Source organism: Fusarium musae, chromosome 9, assembly GCF_019915245.1.
Source record: "Fusarium musae strain F31 chromosome 9, whole genome shotgun sequence".
NCBI classification, from domain to species: Eukaryota; Fungi; Ascomycota; class Sordariomycetes; order Hypocreales; family Nectriaceae; genus Fusarium; species Fusarium musae.
This window is the reverse complement of record NC_058395.1, coordinates 1095612-1117053: the sequence shown is the minus strand read 5'-3', so window position 1 is coordinate 1117053 and position 21442 is coordinate 1095612. Positions and strand designations below refer to the sequence as shown.

The following is a 21442-nucleotide window of genomic DNA, read 5'->3' as shown; positions in this document are numbered from 1 at the left end:
CCTGGGAATTTGTATTATGAATTGTATCGAGATGTGACAATATACTGTATGTATTCATATCTATCCCATCAGTGCTGGTCATTATTTCATTGCGGGTATTAAGAACTTAGAATAGCTCGACAAACTCATCCTAAATTTAGGCATGTATTTCATTGTATACTGTAGAATCTCTCCTGCAAATAGGAGATAAAGGTTTTGATATCAATATATTGATATGCTGGTCTCCGGTACTTAGGTAGAACAACTGGCCCCTCCTCACTTCTATATTCTTTCTTCTTTTGTTGCTAAGCTCCGTCGAGATCAAACTGCACCTAGTCGAGGATTCGACTGATGTATCTAGCTAATGGTTCTGCCTCCTCCTGTATGGTCCGATCTGGAAGCGTCCTCAACGCCTGCTTCAGTTCCTGATCTTGTGAAGTCGCCGCCTTGACAATATTTCGCACAATAGCATCCTTATCCGTCGAGTGTCCTGCAATTCTCATGATGCTCACAAATGATTCGTAAAAAACGATGAGAGTTTGATGCATGAGCACATCGCTTGTGTCCACCATGCTCAGCGCTGCCCATTGAAGTAGTCCATGCCCGATGGACTCATCGGCGTACTCGGGAAGAGGGAACAGGTCTGGGAATGGGGATATGGTCACGGCACGTGGATGAAGCGCAGTAAGACGGGGAATGAGTCTAAGAAGGCGATCCTGCGCAAAGGTTGCTTGGCGGTTGATGATCGCAGGTCGGCATAGTGAGACAATAAGTTCGAGGTAATGGCGATCCCATATGACCAGACGCCAGAGACTGGCGTGACCAGGGATACGGCGCTTGATGAGCTGTGTCTCTGCTGGGCTGGCACCATTCACGCCGTTCGACATGGTTGTGTCAGGAATGATGTCGCAATCAGTCTCTAGCAGGCTGCCCAGCACTCTGGTAGATCGACCACCAACATCTGCATCTGGTGAGCTCAGCCATATCCGAAGGAGCTCCTCGACGGCCTCGGGCAACGAAGCCAGGGAATCAACCTCTGCAGGACTGGAGGCTGCCTTCTGTATGATGTTGAGAGCGAGTAAGTTTGCGCCAGGAAGCGGTGATTGGAGAGCAGAAACAAGAGATTCGGCACCGCCGAGTGATAGGCACTGTGTGAAGGAGAAAGGAGAAAGAAGCTTGGTGGTCAGAGAGAAGACGACACTGAGGCTTGTAGGATCCTGAGTAGTGGTCTTTAGGAGAGACATGAGCGGAGGGAGCAGAGTTGGCTGAATGATAGGGATGTTTGAAGCTGTAGTAAGTCAGCGCCGAGAACATCTGAGTTGTGGATGGTTATATACGTGTGAGTTGAAGCTCAACATCGTCAAAGAGCTTGTTGTTGAGAGGTGCCGATTCATTTCCTGGCTCATGAAGTTCAGTGAGATGGGCCAGTAATTCTGCCAGGCCAGTGATAGGAGCGCTGTCGCTATTCTGGGGCACGACTCGCTCAGACATGTTTTCTTTATATGATGCCGATAAACACCTACACAGCGAGGTTGGCAAGGGTTGATTGTCGTTGTAGTTGATATCCGTGTCGGTGATTGCAGTGGATGTAAGCTGCAAGTTCACGGAGGGGTACGTAGCCTAGGGAGCCTGAAGGGAACACCACGTAACATATCGACCGTCAAGAGATGCATCTAGAATTTCTGTGGCTACAAATATAGATACAAACCCTCAGATTAGCTCAAACACATCCATTTTTTAATCCTCTGGCATTTGATGTTTCTGTAGAATAAAATGCAGAATACAACAACGCCTGCTCAGCGGGGCATCGTCATGGCGGAGAAATTCCGCCCTCTCTTTTTTCTGCCCGGCGCATTCTTCTCGAACTTAACTTACACCCCGCAAAAAATCATTCTGCGTCAAACCTCGATCGCGAATGGTAACGTCAGCTCTACAGCTACAATCACAGTCAGCCTTACTCGACCCGCCATATAAATACCCCCCGGTCTTTGAATTGGCTCTGAACCCTCGATAGAGCTACCACATTCCACGCGCGCACTCCAATGTCTCGAGGTGGTCGAGGAGGTGGCCGTGGTGGACGCGGCGGTGGTAGAGGAGGAAGACCTAATGTGCCCTGGGACACAGGCGATGAACCTGATGCGCGGCCATCTGAGCTATTTCCCGTATGTTCTTGTCTTCTGTGCTCTATCTCTATCTCAAAGCGCAAGAATTGTGACTCAGTGTGACATCGCTGACTTACAAACAGCCATACCTCGTCCCTACTCCCCGAGAACTCGCCTCGCACGAAAAGGCAGCTGTACAACACTATCTCCTACTACGGCATCAAGTCCACGCATCTCCTCTATACACATCCAAGCGCACAGCTCTCAATGATCCAACAGCACCTCGCAAACACTACGGCCAGGCACAGAAGAATGCCCGCTTCGGCATCAAGAGCAAGGCCTCTTTAGACCCCTTTACTGCCGTGCCTACCTACTCCCATAAGTTCGTTCGCGAGGAACGTGCTCTTCCAGATTGGTCCAACCGTCCAGTATGTCGCGAGCTCTTCCCCCTGGAACTCTACGAAACCATCGACGCTGCATCCGCCAACGACGGTGGTCTTCCAGGCGGCTTCAAGCGCCGGAAGTTGGAGCTGAGCAGCGTAAGCGCGCTTCCTAGTGCAGAGGAAGCTTTTGGTATGGGAGGTGATGGCGAAGACGAGATGCAAGGCCGTAATCTCCTTGAACGGTTACAGGCGCTCAAGGAAGAAGAAGGCGACGAAGCTGGCGATCTTGAAGACGAAGAAGGCATGGAAGAGGAAGAGCAGGATGAAGTTTACGACGACGAAGATGCGGGCGATTATGACGCTGAGAACTACTTTGACGGCGGTGACGAGTTTGACGATTATGGCGATGATGGCGGCGATGGAGAAGGGACTTACTAGTTGGCCGCTAAATGCTTCCACAAGGATAACAAAAAAGAGTATTTTGGAGAGGGCGCAGCGATCATTTGTATATGTATATATATATCTCACAGCACAGCATTGGTTTGATACCCAAGTCCGCGATCTTCGTGGTCGTGGCAGATAATGAACTTGACATATTTGTATCAGCACTGTGATGTTGGTCTCGTATCCCTGTGAAGCTCAAAGCATGAAAATGGCCAGGACAATTTGGTATCCTCAGATTTCCCTCAACCTTTCCCCTTCAATTCTCATGGCATCAGCAGCTTTTTCTTTTGTCAAGTAATATTCATACACGTCGTAAGGTTGTATCCTCACTAAATATGCTGCTACAGTTGAACCCCGTCCCCTTCGCTTCGCCCAAATAATGCTTCTATGGCCCTTTCTTCAAACATGAAACGGACTCTTGCAATGTCCAACAGACTGATATTACCGCAGCACATTCCCTCCTTATCATTTATGCCGCCGTCTCCTACGCATTCATGCCCATGGCGTAAACTCCACTGTCCACGATTCCAGCCTGGAGGCGCGATAGCCGTTCTCGAGTGTCGGCAATCTGTCCAGCCTGGGAAACAATCGCGCTTCCCGTATCTCTGAGCGCCAATAAAACCTCGTTCAGTTGATCCTGGACGACTACGCTGCCTGCGCTGCGGTCGCGTAGAGCTCGGATCTGCTCATAAAGGCCGTTCTCAACACCAGGCATATCTCGCTCAATATCACCTCGGTACTCATCGAGACGAGCCTTGTACTTTTCAATATCGTCACAGATACGGTTGAAGTAGGTGATCAGATCTTGGGCGTCCGCATGTGTCGAAGCAGCATTTGCGCCTCCAGAATCAGCAGCTGGAGCCTGGCTGGCGAAAAGACCAGTTTGGTGATAGTGTGTCGGGAGTTTGAGGTTATCGGCGCCTCGGAAGCATAGTCGGGCATCGGCGGCGTTCTTTCGGGTTTGATCCTGGAGAGCCTTGACGGTCTGAATATCGTTGTTGAGGGCAACTTGAACAGTTCGAAACTTTGACTCGACAAATTTCACGTCTAAGCCCAGTTGCTCAATATCCTTTTCGTGCTGGGGCATAAACTCGCCAATCTCGTCTCGCATCTTGATAACTCGTTGGATACCCAAGTCCAGCAACGCAATTTCATCTTGTACGGGCTTAGCGAGGTCATCGAAGCGGGTACGGGGGCGGATGCTGTCGTAGTTGATTTGAACGGCTGAGACTTGGTTTGTGGATTGACCAAGGGTGTTGTTCTGCTGAGGCTGTGTTTGACCACTGCTGAAAATTAGAGACTGTTTTTACAAGGAGCTTTGAGTAACTCACAACAGACTGGTGCCTGTAGCGGGCTTCGCCTGAGATTGGCCAAAAAGCCCTCCTGTGTTGCTTTGTGTATTTGTTGCGGTAGATTGGCCGAACAGACCTGTGCCTGTTTGTTGAGGCTGCTGAGTTTGATTTTGGGTAGATTGGCCAAAGAGGCTGGTGCCGGTCGTTGTAGGTTGCGCTGTGGTTCCTAAATTTCCCCAGTGAGCTCCCGAGATTTGTGGCTTCTGACGAAACAGACCAGTTCCAATCTGCTACTGACCTTGTTGTTGGGTGTTGTTGGTAGCAGTGTTGCCAAAGAGCCCAGTACCTGTGCTCTGGGTCTGTTGAGTGTTTGTTGCGCCGGCAGCGCCAAAGAGACCGCCGCCAGCTGCAGGCGTAGTTGTTGTCGCTGCCGTCGACTGTCCAAACAGACCGCCTGTTGCAGGCTTTTGCGCAGCGTTGCCAAAGAGAGACATGGTGCCTGTTGCGCCTGGCGCTGTTGTTGTGTTGGCGGTGGGTGTAGAGGTTGTAGAAGAACCGAAGAGACTACCAGCGGCAGAGGGCTTAGAAGCGGCGGTTCCGCTATGTAATGGAGTGCGCCGGTCAGCAAGAAGAATTCGAGGAGATGAAGGTAACAAGCTGAGTTAGGTTGGGTAGGTAGGTAGTGCTGAGTTGGGTGGATATGATGGTGAATGATTGTTTTGTTAGAGGGTGGAGCTTACAAGGCGTTAGCAGCACCAGTGTTGATGCTTAAACCACCTGCTGGGCCGCTTGCTGAACGAATCAATGACATACTAAGGGCGAAAACAAAGCCCTTTGATTGAATGCGACAGTGGCTACAAAGTTAATTTCACGCGATCTGCCCGTGTTTTGACGCCGCGACACGACAGAAAAGTCTCCAAGCTTCTTGGAGAAGATGGCGCTTGGACCATTCTGGCCTTCGGTGAGCCTCGGTGAGTGTCCCTGGAGCTGCGGTGAGTCGAGTTCCGGAGAAATGCGGCGCCGAGCGACCAATAGCTGCTTTATTGTGAGAGCTTGAGCTTGACGTCTTTGTACTTACACATCGACACTCGATATTGACCAATTCTAGTCGCAACTACTTAATTTTATACTCGCCAAGTTCTTACTGTCAGAATCGCAAACATGGATATCGACGACGAGGATGACTTTTATGTGCCAGATGAGCCAAAGACCGAGACCGCAGCTCCAGAGGATAAGAAGCCAAAAGCAGATGATCTAGAAGAAGGCGAAGAAGAGGATGAGGGTGCCGCTATGGATGAGGACGATGACTCTGATGAGGACGACTCAGTATGCGATCTGCGACATGTCTAATACACAGCAACTGACATAATTTATCAGGACATCGACATCATCACAGAGCGCAAAGATGGCACAAAACCAGCACCACCACAGTACGCTATACCTTCATGCGCCGGGTTTGGAGGCCACTAACAAGTCTTTCCAACTTTAGACAGTCCAAGTACAGCGATATTCGAAACATCCCTCAAAGAACAGCGTCAAGCGATGTGCCAACACAACCTGCGCCAGCACGCAAGGACTCCGAATCACGACCATCTGTCAACGTTGCTGCGCCAAGCGCCGACAAGACTTCTGCTGCGGCATCTAAATCAACGATAGACGTGAACGTAAACCCGATCCACCCTGGGACAGGAAAGCCTATCACTCAGGTCAACATTGACGAAGGTAAATAATACTACCGATTGTTGTCGCGCAAATACTAATATGAGCAATTCAAGATCTACCAGACAGTGACAAGCCATGGCGGAAACCCGGTACCGATATTAGCGACTACTTCAACTACGGTTTCGATGAATTCACATGGGCCCTTTACGCTTCCAAGCAAGAGACCGTTCGGGGAGAATTCGGAGCTGATGTCTTTGCCCAGAACAATAAGAAGATGATGGAAGACTTCAACATGATGATGATGGGCGGTATGGGTATGCCAGGAGCCGGCAACTCGGGTGCTCAACAAGGGGGGATGCCTGGTGGAATGGACGGCATGCCTCCTGAAATGCAAGCCATGATGCAGCAGATGATGGCATCAGGTATGGACCCGAGCCAAATGGATCCCAGTCAGATGAACGCCATGTTCTCCGGTATGCAAAACGCTGGAGGAGCGGGTGCACAAGGAGCACAGGGTGGCCAAGGGGGCAACTTTGGCGGTGGTTTCGGCGGCAATCAAGGTGGTTTTGGGTATGATCAAAATATGTCTGGAGGTGGAGGCGGCGGCGGCGGCCGGGGAGGATTTGGGGGTCGCGGACGTCGAGGGAGATGGTAGTGGCCTCTCTCTGAAGCCGTCCCTTTTGAATTTCCACAGACCAAAACTAATGGGCTTTGTCGATTTGTTAATGGGGGAACCTGGCGTTAGGGCATTTTGCCGATAGGCATGGGACCATGATAGATTGGCTCTCTTCACGAGCTACTCTGAAGAACGAGTTATCACTGAGTGTAGGCTTGAATACACGCCTTGAACTTGTCTCTGTACCTACAGATTATACCCAAGAAGAAAAAAACTAGCTAAGCTTCACTTCAACGATCTTCGCTGGCTCTGTCTTCCCATCCACAGGCACTGCATTTGCTCCAGAAGTCGAAACGTACAGAACTCCCCCGTCCTCACCAAGCACGCACGCTGTTGAGCCTGCGACATCGAACGCCTTTGCTTCGCCTGCCACCACGACAGCGTCTCCGCCAGTAGCGGGGATTCGTACCACCGTGTTGGATATGTTGGTGCACACGTACATGGTCCCATCGCGAGCTACAGCGAAATCATCCGCGACAAGTCCCGGCGCAAGCGTTTCAACAGGGCCTGCAGCCTGGGCTTCTTGTGTAACGGGTACGCGGTATACACAGAAACGGCTTGTCGCCGTGTAATAGACATGAGTTTGCTCTGAGAAGCGATGGATTTTGATACCATTAAGGCCAACTTGAAAAGAGGCATCAGCTGGAATTGTAAATGTGTCGTCTTCCAAAGCAACGTTGTATGATCCTGTGGCAACACTGAGCTTGTATACTTTGCCATAGAGGCAATCTGTGACGAGCGCAGTGTTTTCATTCCATGTCGCTATGCCGTTGATCATGCCAATCTCAGGCATATCGGCTATCTTGGTCACCTTTGCCTGTTCACCAGCGAGATCTGCGACCCAAATACTCCATGATCCAGGCTTAGGTTTGGCACCTCCGATCATGTCAAATGAGCCTGCAGCTACCGCGAAGACATCAGGTTTGAGACAACAGATGCCGGTGAGTGCTGGGTTCGGCATGTCATCTGGAAGGGGGATGCGTAGGATCTTGAAGCCAGTTGATTTCTCGGGATCAATTTCCCAGATCTCGGGGACATCGAGGCGAGTTGCCAAGATGGTTCCGCTGGGTCTGAGAGTGATGTTCTCAAACCACGTTGGCTGAGAGTCGAGTTGAAAAATAGTTCGAGTATGAGACATGTTCTTAGTGTTTTGTCGTGAACGACTTCTCGAAGGTCTGGCTCATTCAGTCTATCGCATCTTTTTATAGGTACTGAATTGCTCCATTTGACAATTGCCTTTGCTTATCCACTGGGTAACCAGGTTGCCACATCTCTTATTTCACAGTCAGCCCGAGTAAGACCTAACGTTACGCATAAGACGGAGAATCTGACGCAAAATGAAGCCGGAAGGATTGGCAAGTCCGCGTTGCTGACCCAAATCATTTCTATAGCCAGGAACTACGTATCGTGCAACCCTTGTTGAGTAGCTCAGGCCGAGAGTTGTTTATCTGTGATGAAAACAAATCCCTGTTTAATGACTACATAGATGTCATGGAGGTTGAAGACAAGGTGATATTTAACAGATCCAGTGACCATCGCACGTATAGGTACAGTTGGTCATTGGTTCAAACCAAAGAGTGTCTGTCTTATTGGCTTGCTATCGATAATTGGCTCAATCAACACATCGCATGTCCTGAATAGATTATCACAATTCATTCTACATTTCGGTACGTCTCTATACGGCTCACAGCGAGCAATCCTCTTCCATCTGACCTAAGCGAACCTCAGTCTCTGAGTGAATCTGAAGTTCTGCTCACACCAAGCCACAAGTTCCTTTCCATCAAAGCGAGCTGAACCAGCCTCGTACACGACATCTCCATCGTTAAAGACACAGACATAAGACTTTCCATCAGCCACATTTAATGCCAGCGCATTGATAGAGACCTCCTGGTCTTGTTTCTGACGCAAAACCGGCTCCAGGTTGGCATATTGGCCCTTGAGGTCGAATCTGAAGCGAGAGTCCCGATACTGTGCAACCCAAGCGTCGCCAACACCAAGCCAAAGACTGTCGACCGCAGACCGAACTGCGTCGGGTGTCACTTGCAAGCCTTCACGGATTATCTCTTGAGGGAGCTCCCACTCCTCAGTTCCATCGTCTACACGAGTGTAGAAAGTCTTGTTGGGGCCGAGATATAGGAATGATGGGCGCTCAACATCATGTTCTGTGTAGAGATCTGCGATCTCCCCATAATCCTCAAGCTCTGAACTGTCTGTTTTGATGGTCAGTCAAGTCAGTCGCAACAAAAAGAATACCACTTGCTTTGTGCTGCAATATTCCCTTCAGTATAACGACGACACTGGAAGAAGTGTGGATCGGGACCAAGAATGATGTATGCAGTCTTGTCGAGCCCCTTTTGATGATCAAAGTCAAGCTTTGATCGACCTCCCATCCCTCTGTGAACTCGTCTTCCTCGTATGTCAGTAGGTAGGTATAATGCTATCAGTCTGTTGACTCACCCGTAACTTCTTGCTGGGCCACTGAAGAAGTAGCTCTCTCCAGCGAGGCTCACGGTGGCAGTTTCATGCGAGAAGTCTTCTCGCTGCGTTGGTCGACCGATAAAGGTACCGGGAATAGAATAGCTACCGGACATATTGTAAGGTTGTTTCTGAGTAAATAAGTTGCAAAACGGCTGGAATATCATGGAGGAACAGCTAGTATTTATAGCATGTCGTGGTAGAGGTGCTAATAAATGTTTCTACCCTTGATTGCGACCACCTACCTCTTTTCTTGTTTCATGAGGCTAGAGAATGGCTTTGCTACGGTCACAGAGGTACTACAAGCGGCCTGTAAGACTCAAACGAGTTATGAAAGGACCGACTGTGTCTGAATAGGGGCATATCGTGGGCGTCTTGATTTGGCGAGATACCTCATGTTTGCCGAATGCAATTCCACGCCATACCCCCATTGCAAACATTTCCGAAATTGGTCTGATCTATCTTTGTGATGTAATTGTGTCTGTTTTTATTATTTCTGTAGCAAGGAAGAATCGGCTTCCAAGGGGGTATCAATTCACACACGCTCCTATACGCTGGATATTTGTAGCACACAGTTGTGCTCAAACCACCGCCTGGCCATCCAACCTATTGTCGCTATCATAACGAGACGTTTCAAAAGATCTGCACCAGCTACAATCTCCAAATGATTCCATGCCTAGGTGTGTATACAGCCACCAAACATCAAGATTTGGTCATAGCCTCAATCAAGCATTACCAATCTCGTACCTCAGGTAGGTATAAACTTCTGTGAGTCCTTCTCTTGCTGGGCAAAGGATTGCGAAAAGGCTGCCAAGCCAGCAACAATGCCAGCGGCCATGAAAAGAATCGAAATAATACCCCAGATGACGCCCCAGCACTGCGACGAGCCACCATATCGCTTTGCGAAAACACTTGCGTCGGACTCGTTGACTTTGCGCAAGATCAGATCGTCGCAAATATCCCACACACTGTACAAGGAAGACATGACGCCGATGAATAGGACGACGAAGCGCAGCGCTTGGGCGTGTTCGATGAACCAGCAAGCGATGAGGAGTCCAACGGCGAGAAGCACAGTCGCGATGGTAAGCCAATCACGCTTTCCCCACCAGAGCGTTAGCAGGAAGCAAACGCCGAGCACGATACTAGCGATTTTACTGGCGACGATGTTGAATCCGCAGAAGATGAGTAAAGCGCCGATGATGGAAGAACCGAGATAGCCAGCGGGAAGCGTCAAGCCTTGACTGCCGCCGTAGAAATGAGTCACGCCACCTTCGTTCGGATCAAGACTGATTGACTTGACACGTCCACCTGTGAGGAGAGCAGTAAAGGCGTGGCCAAACTCGTGAAAGGCGATGACTAGCATCTGCGCATGTCAGTAGTTGATTTGGTGACTGTTTGGTGTTAGGGTACATACTTTGAAGGGCCAGAGAACCATGCGGACGTAGGGAACGTTCCATAGAATAGCGATAGCGACGACATAGACGCCGATGATGCCCAATGTGACTTGCTGAGTGTGAGTTGGGTTCTGGAGGTCGCGTCTGGTTATGGTGTTGATGGTGTTTTCAGCTGCATATCGCAAAGCCAGCGATGAAGGATCCGGGTGCGGAGCCATGGCAATATCTTTGACCGTTTGAGACTCGCTATTGAATCGGGTTCACGGGCGAGAACCTAATTGCGACTGATTGTAAGGACCTATTAGAAAGCGGGTGGATGGATGGCCGCTATTGGGTGTTTACTCGAGTTGCAAAGTCAATAAACGACAGAGATGGATTTGAAGCAATGAAAAGCGAGCAAAGCCAGAGTGTGAATGTTAAAAGACAGTTTTTTTTTTTTTTTTCTTTCTTTATTTATTGAGCCAAGTTCCCCTCCTCCGACTGACATTCGGTAGCAGACGCCTCGTCAGCCGCCGCTTCACGACTTGTCTTGGCTTGAATTCAATTCCTTGGTGTTGACGCGGCATTCCGGGGCGGAGCTGAAACAGCGCCTCGCTCTAGAATGTGGCTGGAAATGACCGCCATTGGCTGGTATTAATAGGGGACGGGCTAACTAAACGGGGTTGCTAGGGAACACCCTGGAAGTCCTCCATTAAAAACGTTGACGTGACTACGTCATCTGACTTGGAGAGGTACACGACCTTGGTTGAATAAAGACAATCAAGGGTCCTTTCAGAAGTCGGCAATTAATGTTTATCTATTCGGAGACAATGGGCCCCTGTTTCCATTTTCCTTCTATATTTCATTCTAGACTAGACCCGAATCACGCTACAATTATGCTCTATAAAAAAGACAGCCCAACTTAGTGATATCTTCCTGAGCATCAGGTATATCCAATAATCTCCCTCATGGGAGACCGCTCCTTTAACGCGCGCTTCGTGATACGTATAGGCTCACAATACAGTGGTCAGCTATCAAGTCTCGTGTTACGACATTGTTCTCGAAGAGTTCTATACAATGATAATGGCACTCATGACAACAGCGGCAAGCAGTGCCAGTCTCCAACTGTGAACTTGCCCATCTAGCTAGCATCCATCTTTCTCTCCGAAAAAAAACCATCAACATGAAGCTTCCAACTCCTTCTGCGTTGCCCCATCTATGACGGCCAACAGTCCCAGGTCTGTGGGCCCAGATAACGAACCAACAACCAGGATTTGTGCAAAAAAACCACATTCTCATGATACCACAGAGCAAGGACCTTGCTGACCTCGATCGATAACTCAGCTAAGCGGCTCTACTAAACAGAAAATACTACGTTAAAAAGCCATGGCATCCGCACCACAGATCCCACCCATACCCATCTCCCCAAGCATCTTCCAAACCACACACAGCGCCTTGGCCTTCAAGATGGCCTCCGATTTCGAGAAACAAAGCTACTGGCACAAGCGCTTCTCGTCCGAAAAAGCCTTCGAATGGCTTCTTCCGTCGGCCGATTTCATGCCGCTCGTCAAGCCCGTTCTCGACCGGCTTGACCCGGCCACGGCCCGCATCCTCCACATTGGCTTCGGGACGAGCGACCTGCAGAATCATTTCCGGTCACGGGGCTTCCGCGATGTTCTCAACGTCGACTATGAACCACTCGCTATTGATCGAGGTCGCGATCTCGAAGAGCAAGCTTTTGGAGACATCCAAATGCGATATGATGTGCAGGATGCTACACAACTAGATCTGTGCGAGAAGTTTGATCTTATCGTTGACAAAAGTACGGTCGATGCGATTTCATGTGGTGGTGAAATGGCGCTGCGGCGGATGGCTGCTGGCATAAAGCGTTGTCTTGCAGATGGTGGCGTTTGGATCTCATTCAGTTATTCAGCCTACCGATTTGACCTGGATGACTTTCCATTCGACGTTGAGGTCCTTGCCAAAGTCTTGACTCAGAAAACGTTGCCGAATGATCCAGATATATACCACTGGTGTTATCTTCTTCGGCCAAAAGCAGATACGGCTCCGGGTTCCCCTATAAGTACGGACGACAACCCTGCGGGAGAAGGCTGAGACGACACTGTGCTTATCAAATGAAAAATGGCTATAAAATTCAGTCCTTGGATGAAGTCCCATTGTATAGAATATTCAACTTCAATCTGATGATGCACCAGCTGGCTGGGTAGTTCTCGTTCGTCCCTGATTGGACAACTCGCAGTTCTTAGACCTTCTTACCTGTAAATAGGCATTATTAATAATGGGATCAATTAAGACTTGATACTCTTTTGTGAAATGCCTGCAAACTATTTTGTCAGGGTTGATCAAACTTCATTCTCAACTCAAGGGTAGCTAATCTCTCCTGGTTTATGACTAGGCGACAGAATCCACGATACCGTATCAATCAGAAGATCATATCCTCTAACTTGTAGTCGTTCTTGGTAAACATGAAGAAAGTGATAGGGTCCAAGATCGCATGGAATTCTCTAGGGTGTTTATATGCTTGGTCTGATGCTGGGACATTGAGATCTAGGCCACGACTTCTAAGGTCAATTATTTTGGTGTGCTAAAGCAACCCCTGTATATATATCGAGAGCTATATAAGGCTGAGAAGAGGTGTCGTTGAAGCGAAACAAAGAGGTTTGTTTAACCTATGGCTTTATTCTTCTTGGAATCGGAAATCCTGCAATATCTGGATAACCCCTGGGCAACATAACAAAACGCATGTGAACTTCCAGATCATAAGCGCTTATACGGCGATATGAACAACATAAAAGCGATGGCCGGATTAATGATTCCACCAGATACTCTTTCTCGAAGAGTTTCTTCAAGACAAGATCCAATCATCACTAGATTCTAGGATGTGCCCCAGATTGGGAAACCTTCTCAAACGTGCTCATTCCGTGCCAAGACCACAGGCATTCCCAGCTCAACGGTCTCGATCACTATAAACGAGCCTATCAGGCCATTGATGACAGACACTTACACTCAAGAGAGCATGCATTTGTTGGCTAAAGAGCGGGATGGTGGCATTAAATCTGAGTTAATTTTATGCTTATCGTGACTACCTGCAGAAGCAGACACAACCAACATGAACATTGTCGATCTTTTTCAAGATCAACAAACTTTAGGTCAAGAGTTTAGTTATTTCAAGCATATGAAAGAGCTGCCCTTTCATTAAACCTTGATTCATCCTGACTTCGTGCTTCTTTAGAGTTGAACCTTGAGCATCATAGTTATCCCAGCCAGTTCACAGAAACCAGATCTAGATCATTCATCCCCCCTCCACTTCAAATTGAGTAAGATAGACCCCTAGCCAAGACAAAACTTGCTCACCGTGGCGTGTTATTACCCCAGCTGACATCTACTCGCAAAGACTTAAGATTCTCGATGCCCACCTCTGTGCACCCAAATTGAAGGATCACATCCCAACAACTATGGCTCAATCAAAGCGAGTGGCTCTTGCAGCCCTCCTAACACTATGTGCCACTGGCGTCCAAGCCGATGGCAAAGGCCTCATTGGCTGGGGAAAGACAATGTATGACCCAACGTGCTCCTTTGCCTGTCGACAAGTTATCCGAAAACAACAACTCTCCTGTACTCCTACCGAGTCGACCGAGAATCATGGGACAGCACATAACCCCGTCACGACACCGCCCGATTGTTTTGTGGAAGACCATGTCTTTCTTAAGACTATGGCTCTTTGCATAGACACGTACTGTCCCCTCGCAGGGAATCCTTCCATGAGCCTGATTGAAGACTATTGGGCATCACATCTTGGAACAGGAACCATTGGAAAATACGATTATGTTCCGGTCATGTCGTATGAAGATGCTTTGGCTGCGGCCAGGGATGACGAATCTATGGCTTCCCATAGCACAAATTCGACGTCCGGTCACAAGAGCGGTAGCCATCATAAGAGGACTGCTCTTTTCCCGCGCCATGGTGGCCACGATACATCTTCCCATGAAGGCCTAGTAACCTTCAATGTGTCAAGTCCCTTGCCCATTACCGCTGGCGGAACAGAGCCCCTCAACGAGACCAGCTTCATCGGTCCTGAGGATTGGCAACTCCAGTATAACTATCTCTACGACTTTGAGGCCAATGAGGCTGGCCATACAACGATGACTCTTACCATCACTCTCGTGGCCATCTTCCTCCCAGCGATCCTCTCACTGTTGAGATTCATACCCGGCCTGACTAAGAGTCGAGGATGGGCTTACTGGCAATCATTTCTGGTTGTCCCAGCAGCGTTTGGAAAGCGACATTGTGAGCCAACTATCGCCGGCAACGTTCCCAACAGGGGACAGGCACTCTACATCGCCTTGATCAGCACTCTCAACATCTTGCTCTGGCTCGGACCATATACGGTCCATCAACCTCAGGCTGGCTTTGCCTCCCTCAAAATGCAGACAATCAGCGCCGTGGGCAACCGCGCAGGTGACATGGCAATGGGTAACGTCGTGGTATTGTTCCTATTTTCAGCTCGCAACAATATTCTTCTTTATTTCACGGATTGGAGCCATAGTACGTATCTCCTGCTGCATAGATGGCTTGGATACTGTGCTATCTTCCATACGATCGTTCACTCTGCCATGCTTCTCGCAAACTACGTCATTCAAGGCACCTATGAAGAAGAGCTGATACGCGAGTACTGGATCTGGGGTATTGTGGGAACAGTGGCAGCTTGTGCGATATTACCCTGCTCACTGCTGCCAGTCAGGCAGAAGATGTACGAGTTCTTCCTTGGATCGCACATAATCTTAGCCCTGCTCTTCATTATTGGATACTACTACCATATTTGGTATCTTTATGAGTACAATTGGGGCTACGAGATCTTTGCATTCGTGGCTGGAGGTATTTGGGGTCTCGAACATGTCGTTCGACTAGTTCGCATGGCTCGGCAAGGTAACCGAAAGGCAGCCATCTCGACCATTTCAGATGTTGACGGAGAGTACATCCGAATCGAGATTGATGGAAAGCCTCTGGAGGGTGGTGTTGCGTATCTTGCTTTCCCTACACTTTCGTGGCGTTTCTGGGAGACTCACCCCTTTTCCGTCGCACATTCTGGCTCATTGACTAGTGAGAACAGCCACCAGCCATCTACAGCTGGTGCCAAAGAAGAAAGTGTGACAGTCTCACCTAGTTCTGAGACAGATGCTGAAAAGGCTGTTAATGTCAATCAGAACACTTCAGTTGCGCTAGCAACTGAGGGGAGATCTACTGTCTTCTATGCTCGGGTCCGAACGGGCATGACCAAAAAGCTCGCCTCACGGGTATCTGGCCAACAATCTGAAGCACTTCAACTTCGGGTGATCGTCGAAGGACCCTACCATCATTCTGGCCATATCTCACCTCAACTCTCACACTGCAAAGATATTTTGGTTATTGCCGGAGGTATTGGCGTCACAGCCTGTCTCCCATATCTTCGGCAGGGTGCTTCAGGTACAACAAAACTTTTCTGGTCGAGCCGCAAGGAAGGTCTCGTCACAGCCCTAACACCAGCTCTTGCTGATCTGCCAAGGTGTGTACAGGTCGAAACGGTTGTGGGGGAACGTTTGAGTCTTAGGGGCATCTTGACTCAAGAACTGATTGGAGCGCCAGATGATGGTGCGCTGGCGATTGTCATGTGTGGACCTCCCGTTATGGCTGATGAAGTGCGTAGAGACATTGTTGAGATTGTGAGGAGCAACGCCTTATGCCGCGCCTATGTGTTCTTAGATGAGGCCTATTCTTGGTAGTTTTGGTGCTGGTATGTCACTCAATGAAACAATCAAGATGACGATCTACCCACTTCACGTAACGTGCACACTAAGCGATCTTGGATTAGAAGTGTTCATCACTATAAGACTAGATGTCTTGTGTAAATCGATCTTCATTTCATCATTTGCCATGCTGTCAATATGTATCAGGCCCAAGCTGGCGGGACTCAGCTAGACTAGCCGTTATGAGAAACGCGGACCGAGCGGATATACCTACTTGAACTCTATTCAGAGACGTTCTCGTTTCAAGATGAACTTCTAGATCAAGCTAGATTATTTTGTGTTGCACTGACCTGTTTTGACGTAAACGTCAATTTCGGCATCGATAGTTGGAAACCTTGAGTTGCACATAGTCTAGTATGAGTGTGCTCTATAAAAGTTCCTCAGACCATCACCGTAAGCTATCGATGGGTGAATTTCCCATGTGGGATACTCTCGTAATCAGCATCGTATGCTGACTACTCGACTGAAGAGGCCAGTAATTCCATTTAATTGGTTCTGCGGTCAGCAAGGTCACGTTGACCCGAGCGAATAATTGGCAAATACCAAGAGCTAGATATGCCAGGTTCAGGCCCAGGTCCAGAGGCAGAGTTCTCACGTTTAACCCCTGGCAGCTGCAGCTGCATCCTTGACATCCGCTGACTTGAAGCTTGGCCCTGCAGAGAAGGACAATACTACGACTACGTAAGGTAGGTAGGTAGGTGATGGTTTTGACGTGCGGTGGCGTTAGTAACAGCGCTCTGGAACCTCGTGTATATGAGACCACCTGCCTAATGTGTATATTTCTTTATCATAATTAGGTATCCGTGGCGTTGAATAGGTCATAAGGCTTTGGGCCCTAGTGATCAGAAAGGCCACATGGCATCAAAGTATGTACTGCATGTCTGTTCTCAAGTGTGAGTGTGTGACACAACTTGACATGGCATGCAGACTGATTGATTGATAGTGAGGGAACCGGTTAGAGTTCCCCGATAGTTAGACGTTGGATCTACAATTAACCGATAATACATTCATACATACGTACATACATAAAAAGCAAACAACAGAATTTTTCTGATGTACATATAAGATCTGTGCTATATGCAACAGCTGTCAGAACGACAACCAATGATCCCAAGACCCAACGTAAAAAACGGACCGACCTCAACCAAACCTGCTGAGCCAGCTGCGAAACAAGTGCAGTTTCCAGTGCCCGTTGGTTCAGGCCCTGCCCTGGCCTCGCTACTCGGCTATGACATCCCAGCCTCTGATCGTTCAATGATAATCGACCCGACTGTTTGAGGTAACTAAAAAGCCTCGCCTGCTCTGTGGATCTGCATCTGCTCCGCCCGGAAGCCAAACCTCGAATAGCCTAAGGCCCTAGAGCCCCCCTCGGCCCCAGCGTTAGCCCCGGCAGCTTGGTCCAGAGCAGTAATTCAATGTCAAAATCCGTGGGTTTCCCCCGAAGCCCGGACGCCATTTCCATTTCTTTAGTGCCTTGTCTAGCCTGCCTCTCACTGATAGTCTGAGAGAAGCCCTTAGGCCCCTGGCTCTGGAGATTTTTTTTTTCTTTCTTCAAGCCGCTAAACTAGGGTCCCCTGGCTCTTGCATTCGACCACTGACGATGGCGTCTTCTAGCGTAAACCCTCCCATTCTCTTCTGTAAGCCATTAGCCATCACCAGGAACCCGCCGTCACGCGAGGCCGTAGGCTCGCAAGCAAGGTACGGTATAATCCACTCTTGGGGTCTTGGCTTGGGTTCTTGGGCTTGACGACGAGGATCTCAAGGGTGTCAACTTGCCCTTTACGGTTCCATGCGTGGAGGCGGGTCGACGCGGAGGCGAACGGCGAACCGTCCCTCTCTTCTCTGTATCAGCTCACTAGAGTAAGGTAGGTAGTTATAATCATGCTCCCTCTTCTTCTGACACCCGCTGCCGCGGGCCTCTCTCTTCTCGATCGTCTTGTGCATTTGATTTGATCTCACGATACCAGTGACTCACTGACAATATGCGCAATCCACCGCCAGAGGTGATGGCCTCATGGCCCCCGCCAAACTATGTCAACCCTGTTCACCGTGGGCCTACACTGCTCATTGTCGAGGTCACTATCATGTCTGTGGCCATTCTGACACTCATGGCCCGTTTGTACGTCCGCATATTCAAGGTCAACAAGCATGGACTCGACGACTGGCTGATGCTGGCTGCCATGGTAAATATCCCTCCCAACCCAATCCAACCCAACCCAGCCTCGGCTGCATGTGCAACCTGCGATGATCATCTCCAATGCTGACTTGTGGGACTTCTAGGTGTTTGGTATTGGTGTCACTGTCTGTGTCATTCTTGCAGCTCAGCTCTACGGCTGGAATATCCATGTCTGGGATCTCAAGAAGTCTCAGGCGGAAAATGGTCGAAAGGTTTCACTCGCTGCTCAGACACTCTTTCTATTTTCCTCGGGCCTGGCAAAGAACTCTATCCTCGTCTCGTATCTCCGTATTGCTCCGGCCAAATCTTGGCTTCGTCGTTTGACTTATGCCTCACTGATTCTTGTCACCTCACTCATCTTCATTTTCCTTATTGTACTTTGGACACAATGCAACCCAACCTCTGCATACTGGAAGCTGGACGGAGGTGATAGTTGCCGTCCCGAAGGACCCAGTGTACTGTAAGTCACCATTTCGAGTTGTTCCTGATAATCACTAACGATATATCTATAGGAGCCAAGCCATTACCACTGTCATCACTGATCTCCTTGTCTGCGCCCTCCCTCTACAAACGCTCTTTCACCTAAAACTACCTTTCTCCCAACGAATGGCCCTCATTGTCGTCTTCTCTCTCGGCCTCATCGTCGTCTTCGCAGCTTCTATGCGCGCATACTACACCCATTATGTTACCGATGAAACCTACGATGTCACCTGGCAGGGCTTCCACCTTTGGATCTGGACAGCCGTAGAAGCCAACCTTGGAGTTATCTGCGGCAGCATACCGGCACTTCGACCCCTATTCCGAAACATGTTCCGATCTAAGAGCAGCAGCTACTACAACAAGACGAACTCTCACGCTTACCCACCCGGCACAGCTCCAGGAGTTGTCACAGTCGTCACCAGCCCCAAGAAGAACTCCCGAAACTGGGCCGATAGTTTACAACGAAGCTCGAAAGGAGTCAGGATACAAGACGACCATATCGATATCGAAGGGGGATACAACGATGCTAGACGACAAAAGAGCTCAGATAGTGGAGCGTCGTCACTCGAGATGGACACGTGGCCACCAAGACCACAACCTAGATCTTGGCCTACAAATTGACGAGGCATGATAATTTGACATAGTTTGGCGTTCTTGAACTTTGGGTGGGATTTGGATAAGCTTTACGAAGCTGGAATGGGCTAGGCATCAAAAAAAGGATTCAAACAGAACTTTGCTATACTTACTTAGCACGACATGATTAAACACTTTTCGTTTTGCCCAACTATTGATCCCCATTGCAAAGCTGAATGGCATCTTCTTCTCCCGCCGAGTATAGAGAAGACGGGTCTGGCCATGACGAAAAGGCAACTTCTTCTGGAACTCGGCGATATACTTGTCTTAGTAGCCAATTGACAATCCACGACCACGTGAGTTTCCATTAGCTCAAAGTCAAATTACATGCATGGGTAAAGCTTGATCGTATTAGACCTCATGCCCCCGAATGCCAAGAGATCGGAGATTTTGTCGTCCTTGCAGCGAGCGATGGGGTTATCTAGGGGAGGAAAGAAAACTCAAGACCTCAACCCTGAGTGATAAAAATCTCCAGGTAAATTTAGCCTAAGCTTAGGGGAGTCTTTACTTGGTTTATTTTGACACCCTATATCAAGGTTCGGTGTTTTCTTGCCCCCGAGGGGTTATCTCGTGAAGACAGCCTAGGTTAGGTATTTATTCCCGGTTATGCCCTCATCGTCAGGAACGCGCGATCAAGTGATTGAGCGCTGCGAATAGGCAAAAAGATACTTGCATGTGAACCAAAAAGTGACATCAAAACCACTGACGTTTTGGACATGATCTCCTGTTCTCCAACCCCACTCCGACGGCCCCGTGCCGTCCGGCTTCAGCTCCGGATCCTCCATCGGCCGAGTACCTATGACACAATGCGAATGGGCAGTGAGTAAAGTATCAGTAGAGGAGCTAGAAAGGACGTATAACTCCAATTGTGAGAGACCATTAAAATAATGCTTACATCATCTTGACACAGAGGGTTGATTATTGAGAGGATGGACCCCCACTCCTCCGCAGCCGATCCCGCATCCGCTCCGACGCAGGTGAGCTGAACTGAGCTTCCTTCCTTGAGACCATCGTATTTTAACATCATTTCTCTGATAACTCCAACTCTCCTCACTTTCATCTTCCAACTCTCGCATCAACACCTAAATAAGCATCATCACCATGTCTCAGCCAGATCCCAAGCGTGTCAAAACTGATGACGATGCTCCCTATGAGCTCATCTACTGGCCAGTCATTCCTGGTCGTGGCGAATTCGTCCGCCTCGTGTTCGAAGAAGCTGGTGTTCCTTACTCAGACGTTGCGCAAAACATAGAGAAGGGCATGAATACAGTCAAAAGCCTTACTTCTACAGACAACATCGGCGATGAGCACAACCCACCTGCTCTAGCTCCCCCAGCTCTCAAGCACGGCGATCTTCTCATTTCTCAGACGCCCAATATTCTTCTATACGTCGCTCCAAGGGTCGGTCTAGCTCCCAAAGAAGGAAACGGCGTGTATCATCTCAATGAGATTGTTTTGACGATCCTGGATGGTCTTGTAAATGAACTCCATGATACTCATCACCCTATCGCCATCAGTCTCTACTACGAGGACCAGAAGGAGGAGTCCAAGAAAAAGTCCCAATATTTCATCAAGGAGCGCCTCCCCAAGTATTTCAAGTACATGCAGCGAGTGCTTGATGCCAAAACCAGTGGTGAGGGGCCATGGCTATATGGCGACAGCTTGACCTATGCAGACCTCGTCCTTTTCCAGGTGAGTGACACTTACAAAATGTCCATCAAGTCCTTCTTTGACTCACTGAAAACCCACCAGGCTGTTGATGGCACCAAGTTTGCCTTCCCTAAGTCCACTGAGGCTTTGAAGAAGTCAGGTGAATACGATGGCGTTTTCAGGTTGTATGACGCTGTCAAGGAGAGGCCCAATATCAGCAAATACCTTCAGAGTGACAGGCGCAGGAAGTACTCAGAGGGGATCTGGCGATATTACCCCGAGTTGGAAGAGGAATAGGCAAAGGTCAGATATT

At 49.0% G+C, this 21442-nt stretch overlaps 11 protein-coding genes across 11 annotated transcripts; 6 read left to right on the top strand and 5 right to left on the bottom strand.

Annotated features, from left to right (window-relative positions):
- Window positions 1-311: 311 nt before the first annotated feature.
- J7337_011628 (uncharacterized protein) lies at window positions 312-1470 on the bottom strand (the record flags this gene model as incomplete). Its single annotated transcript, XM_044829165.1, has 2 exons — window positions 312-1267; window positions 1317-1470. 2 exons carry the CDS (start codon window positions 1468-1470, stop codon window positions 312-314), a joined length of 1110 nt encoding a protein of 369 aa, XP_044675840.1.
- A 551-nt stretch (window positions 1471-2021) lies between these two features.
- On the top strand, window positions 2022-2902 carry J7337_011627 (uncharacterized protein; the record flags this gene model as incomplete). The annotated part of the gene is made up of 2 exons (XM_044829164.1): window positions 2022-2141; window positions 2225-2902. The coding sequence occupies 2 exons, from the start codon at window positions 2022-2024 to the stop codon at window positions 2900-2902; spliced, it is 798 nt and encodes a 265-aa protein (XP_044675839.1).
- Window positions 2903-3392: 490 nt separating this feature from the next.
- J7337_011626 (uncharacterized protein) lies at window positions 3393-5011 on the bottom strand (the record flags this gene model as incomplete). The annotated part of the gene is made up of 4 exons (XM_044829163.1): window positions 3393-4194; window positions 4240-4417; window positions 4499-4800; window positions 4941-5011. 4 exons carry the CDS (start codon window positions 5009-5011, stop codon window positions 3393-3395), a joined length of 1353 nt encoding a protein of 450 aa, XP_044675838.1.
- Window positions 5012-5361: 350 nt separating this feature from the next.
- Window positions 5362-6517, top strand: FIP1 (cleavage polyadenylation factor subunit fip1; the record flags this gene model as incomplete). The annotated part of the gene is made up of 4 exons (XM_044829162.1): window positions 5362-5526; window positions 5578-5630; window positions 5690-5922; window positions 5985-6517. The coding sequence occupies 4 exons, from the start codon at window positions 5362-5364 to the stop codon at window positions 6515-6517; spliced, it is 984 nt and encodes a 327-aa protein (XP_044675837.1).
- Window positions 6518-6752: 235 nt separating this feature from the next.
- Window positions 6753-7676, bottom strand: J7337_011624 (uncharacterized protein; the record flags this gene model as incomplete). The annotated part of the gene is made up of 1 exon (XM_044829161.1): window positions 6753-7676. The coding sequence occupies one exon, from the start codon at window positions 7674-7676 to the stop codon at window positions 6753-6755; it is 924 nt and encodes a 307-aa protein (XP_044675836.1).
- A 575-nt stretch (window positions 7677-8251) lies between these two features.
- On the bottom strand, window positions 8252-9129 carry J7337_011623 (uncharacterized protein; the record flags this gene model as incomplete). The annotated part of the gene is made up of 2 exons (XM_044829160.1): window positions 8252-8744; window positions 8996-9129. The coding sequence occupies 2 exons, from the start codon at window positions 9127-9129 to the stop codon at window positions 8252-8254; spliced, it is 627 nt and encodes a 208-aa protein (XP_044675835.1).
- A 632-nt stretch (window positions 9130-9761) lies between these two features.
- Window positions 9762-10625, bottom strand: J7337_011622 (uncharacterized protein; the record flags this gene model as incomplete). The annotated part of the gene is made up of 2 exons (XM_044829159.1): window positions 9762-10376; window positions 10428-10625. The coding sequence occupies 2 exons, from the start codon at window positions 10623-10625 to the stop codon at window positions 9762-9764; spliced, it is 813 nt and encodes a 270-aa protein (XP_044675834.1).
- A 1228-nt stretch (window positions 10626-11853) lies between these two features.
- On the top strand, window positions 11854-12501 carry J7337_011621 (uncharacterized protein; the record flags this gene model as incomplete). Its single annotated transcript, XM_044829158.1, has 1 exon — window positions 11854-12501. One exon carries the CDS (start codon window positions 11854-11856, stop codon window positions 12499-12501), a length of 648 nt encoding a protein of 215 aa, XP_044675833.1.
- A 1361-nt stretch (window positions 12502-13862) lies between these two features.
- Window positions 13863-16166, top strand: J7337_011620 (uncharacterized protein; the record flags this gene model as incomplete). The annotated part of the gene is made up of 1 exon (XM_044829157.1): window positions 13863-16166. One exon carries the CDS (start codon window positions 13863-13865, stop codon window positions 16164-16166), a length of 2304 nt encoding a protein of 767 aa, XP_044675832.1.
- Window positions 16167-18172: 2006 nt separating this feature from the next.
- Window positions 18173-19467, top strand: J7337_011619 (uncharacterized protein; the record flags this gene model as incomplete). Its single annotated transcript, XM_044829156.1, has 3 exons — window positions 18173-18373; window positions 18471-18826; window positions 18879-19467. The coding sequence occupies 3 exons, from the start codon at window positions 18173-18175 to the stop codon at window positions 19465-19467; spliced, it is 1146 nt and encodes a 381-aa protein (XP_044675831.1).
- Window positions 19468-20580: 1113 nt separating this feature from the next.
- On the top strand, window positions 20581-21426 carry J7337_011618 (uncharacterized protein; the record flags this gene model as incomplete). Its single annotated transcript, XM_044829155.1, has 1 exon — window positions 20581-21426. The coding sequence occupies one exon, from the start codon at window positions 20581-20583 to the stop codon at window positions 21424-21426; it is 846 nt and encodes a 281-aa protein (XP_044675830.1).
- Between the last annotated feature and the right edge of the window lie 16 nt (window positions 21427-21442).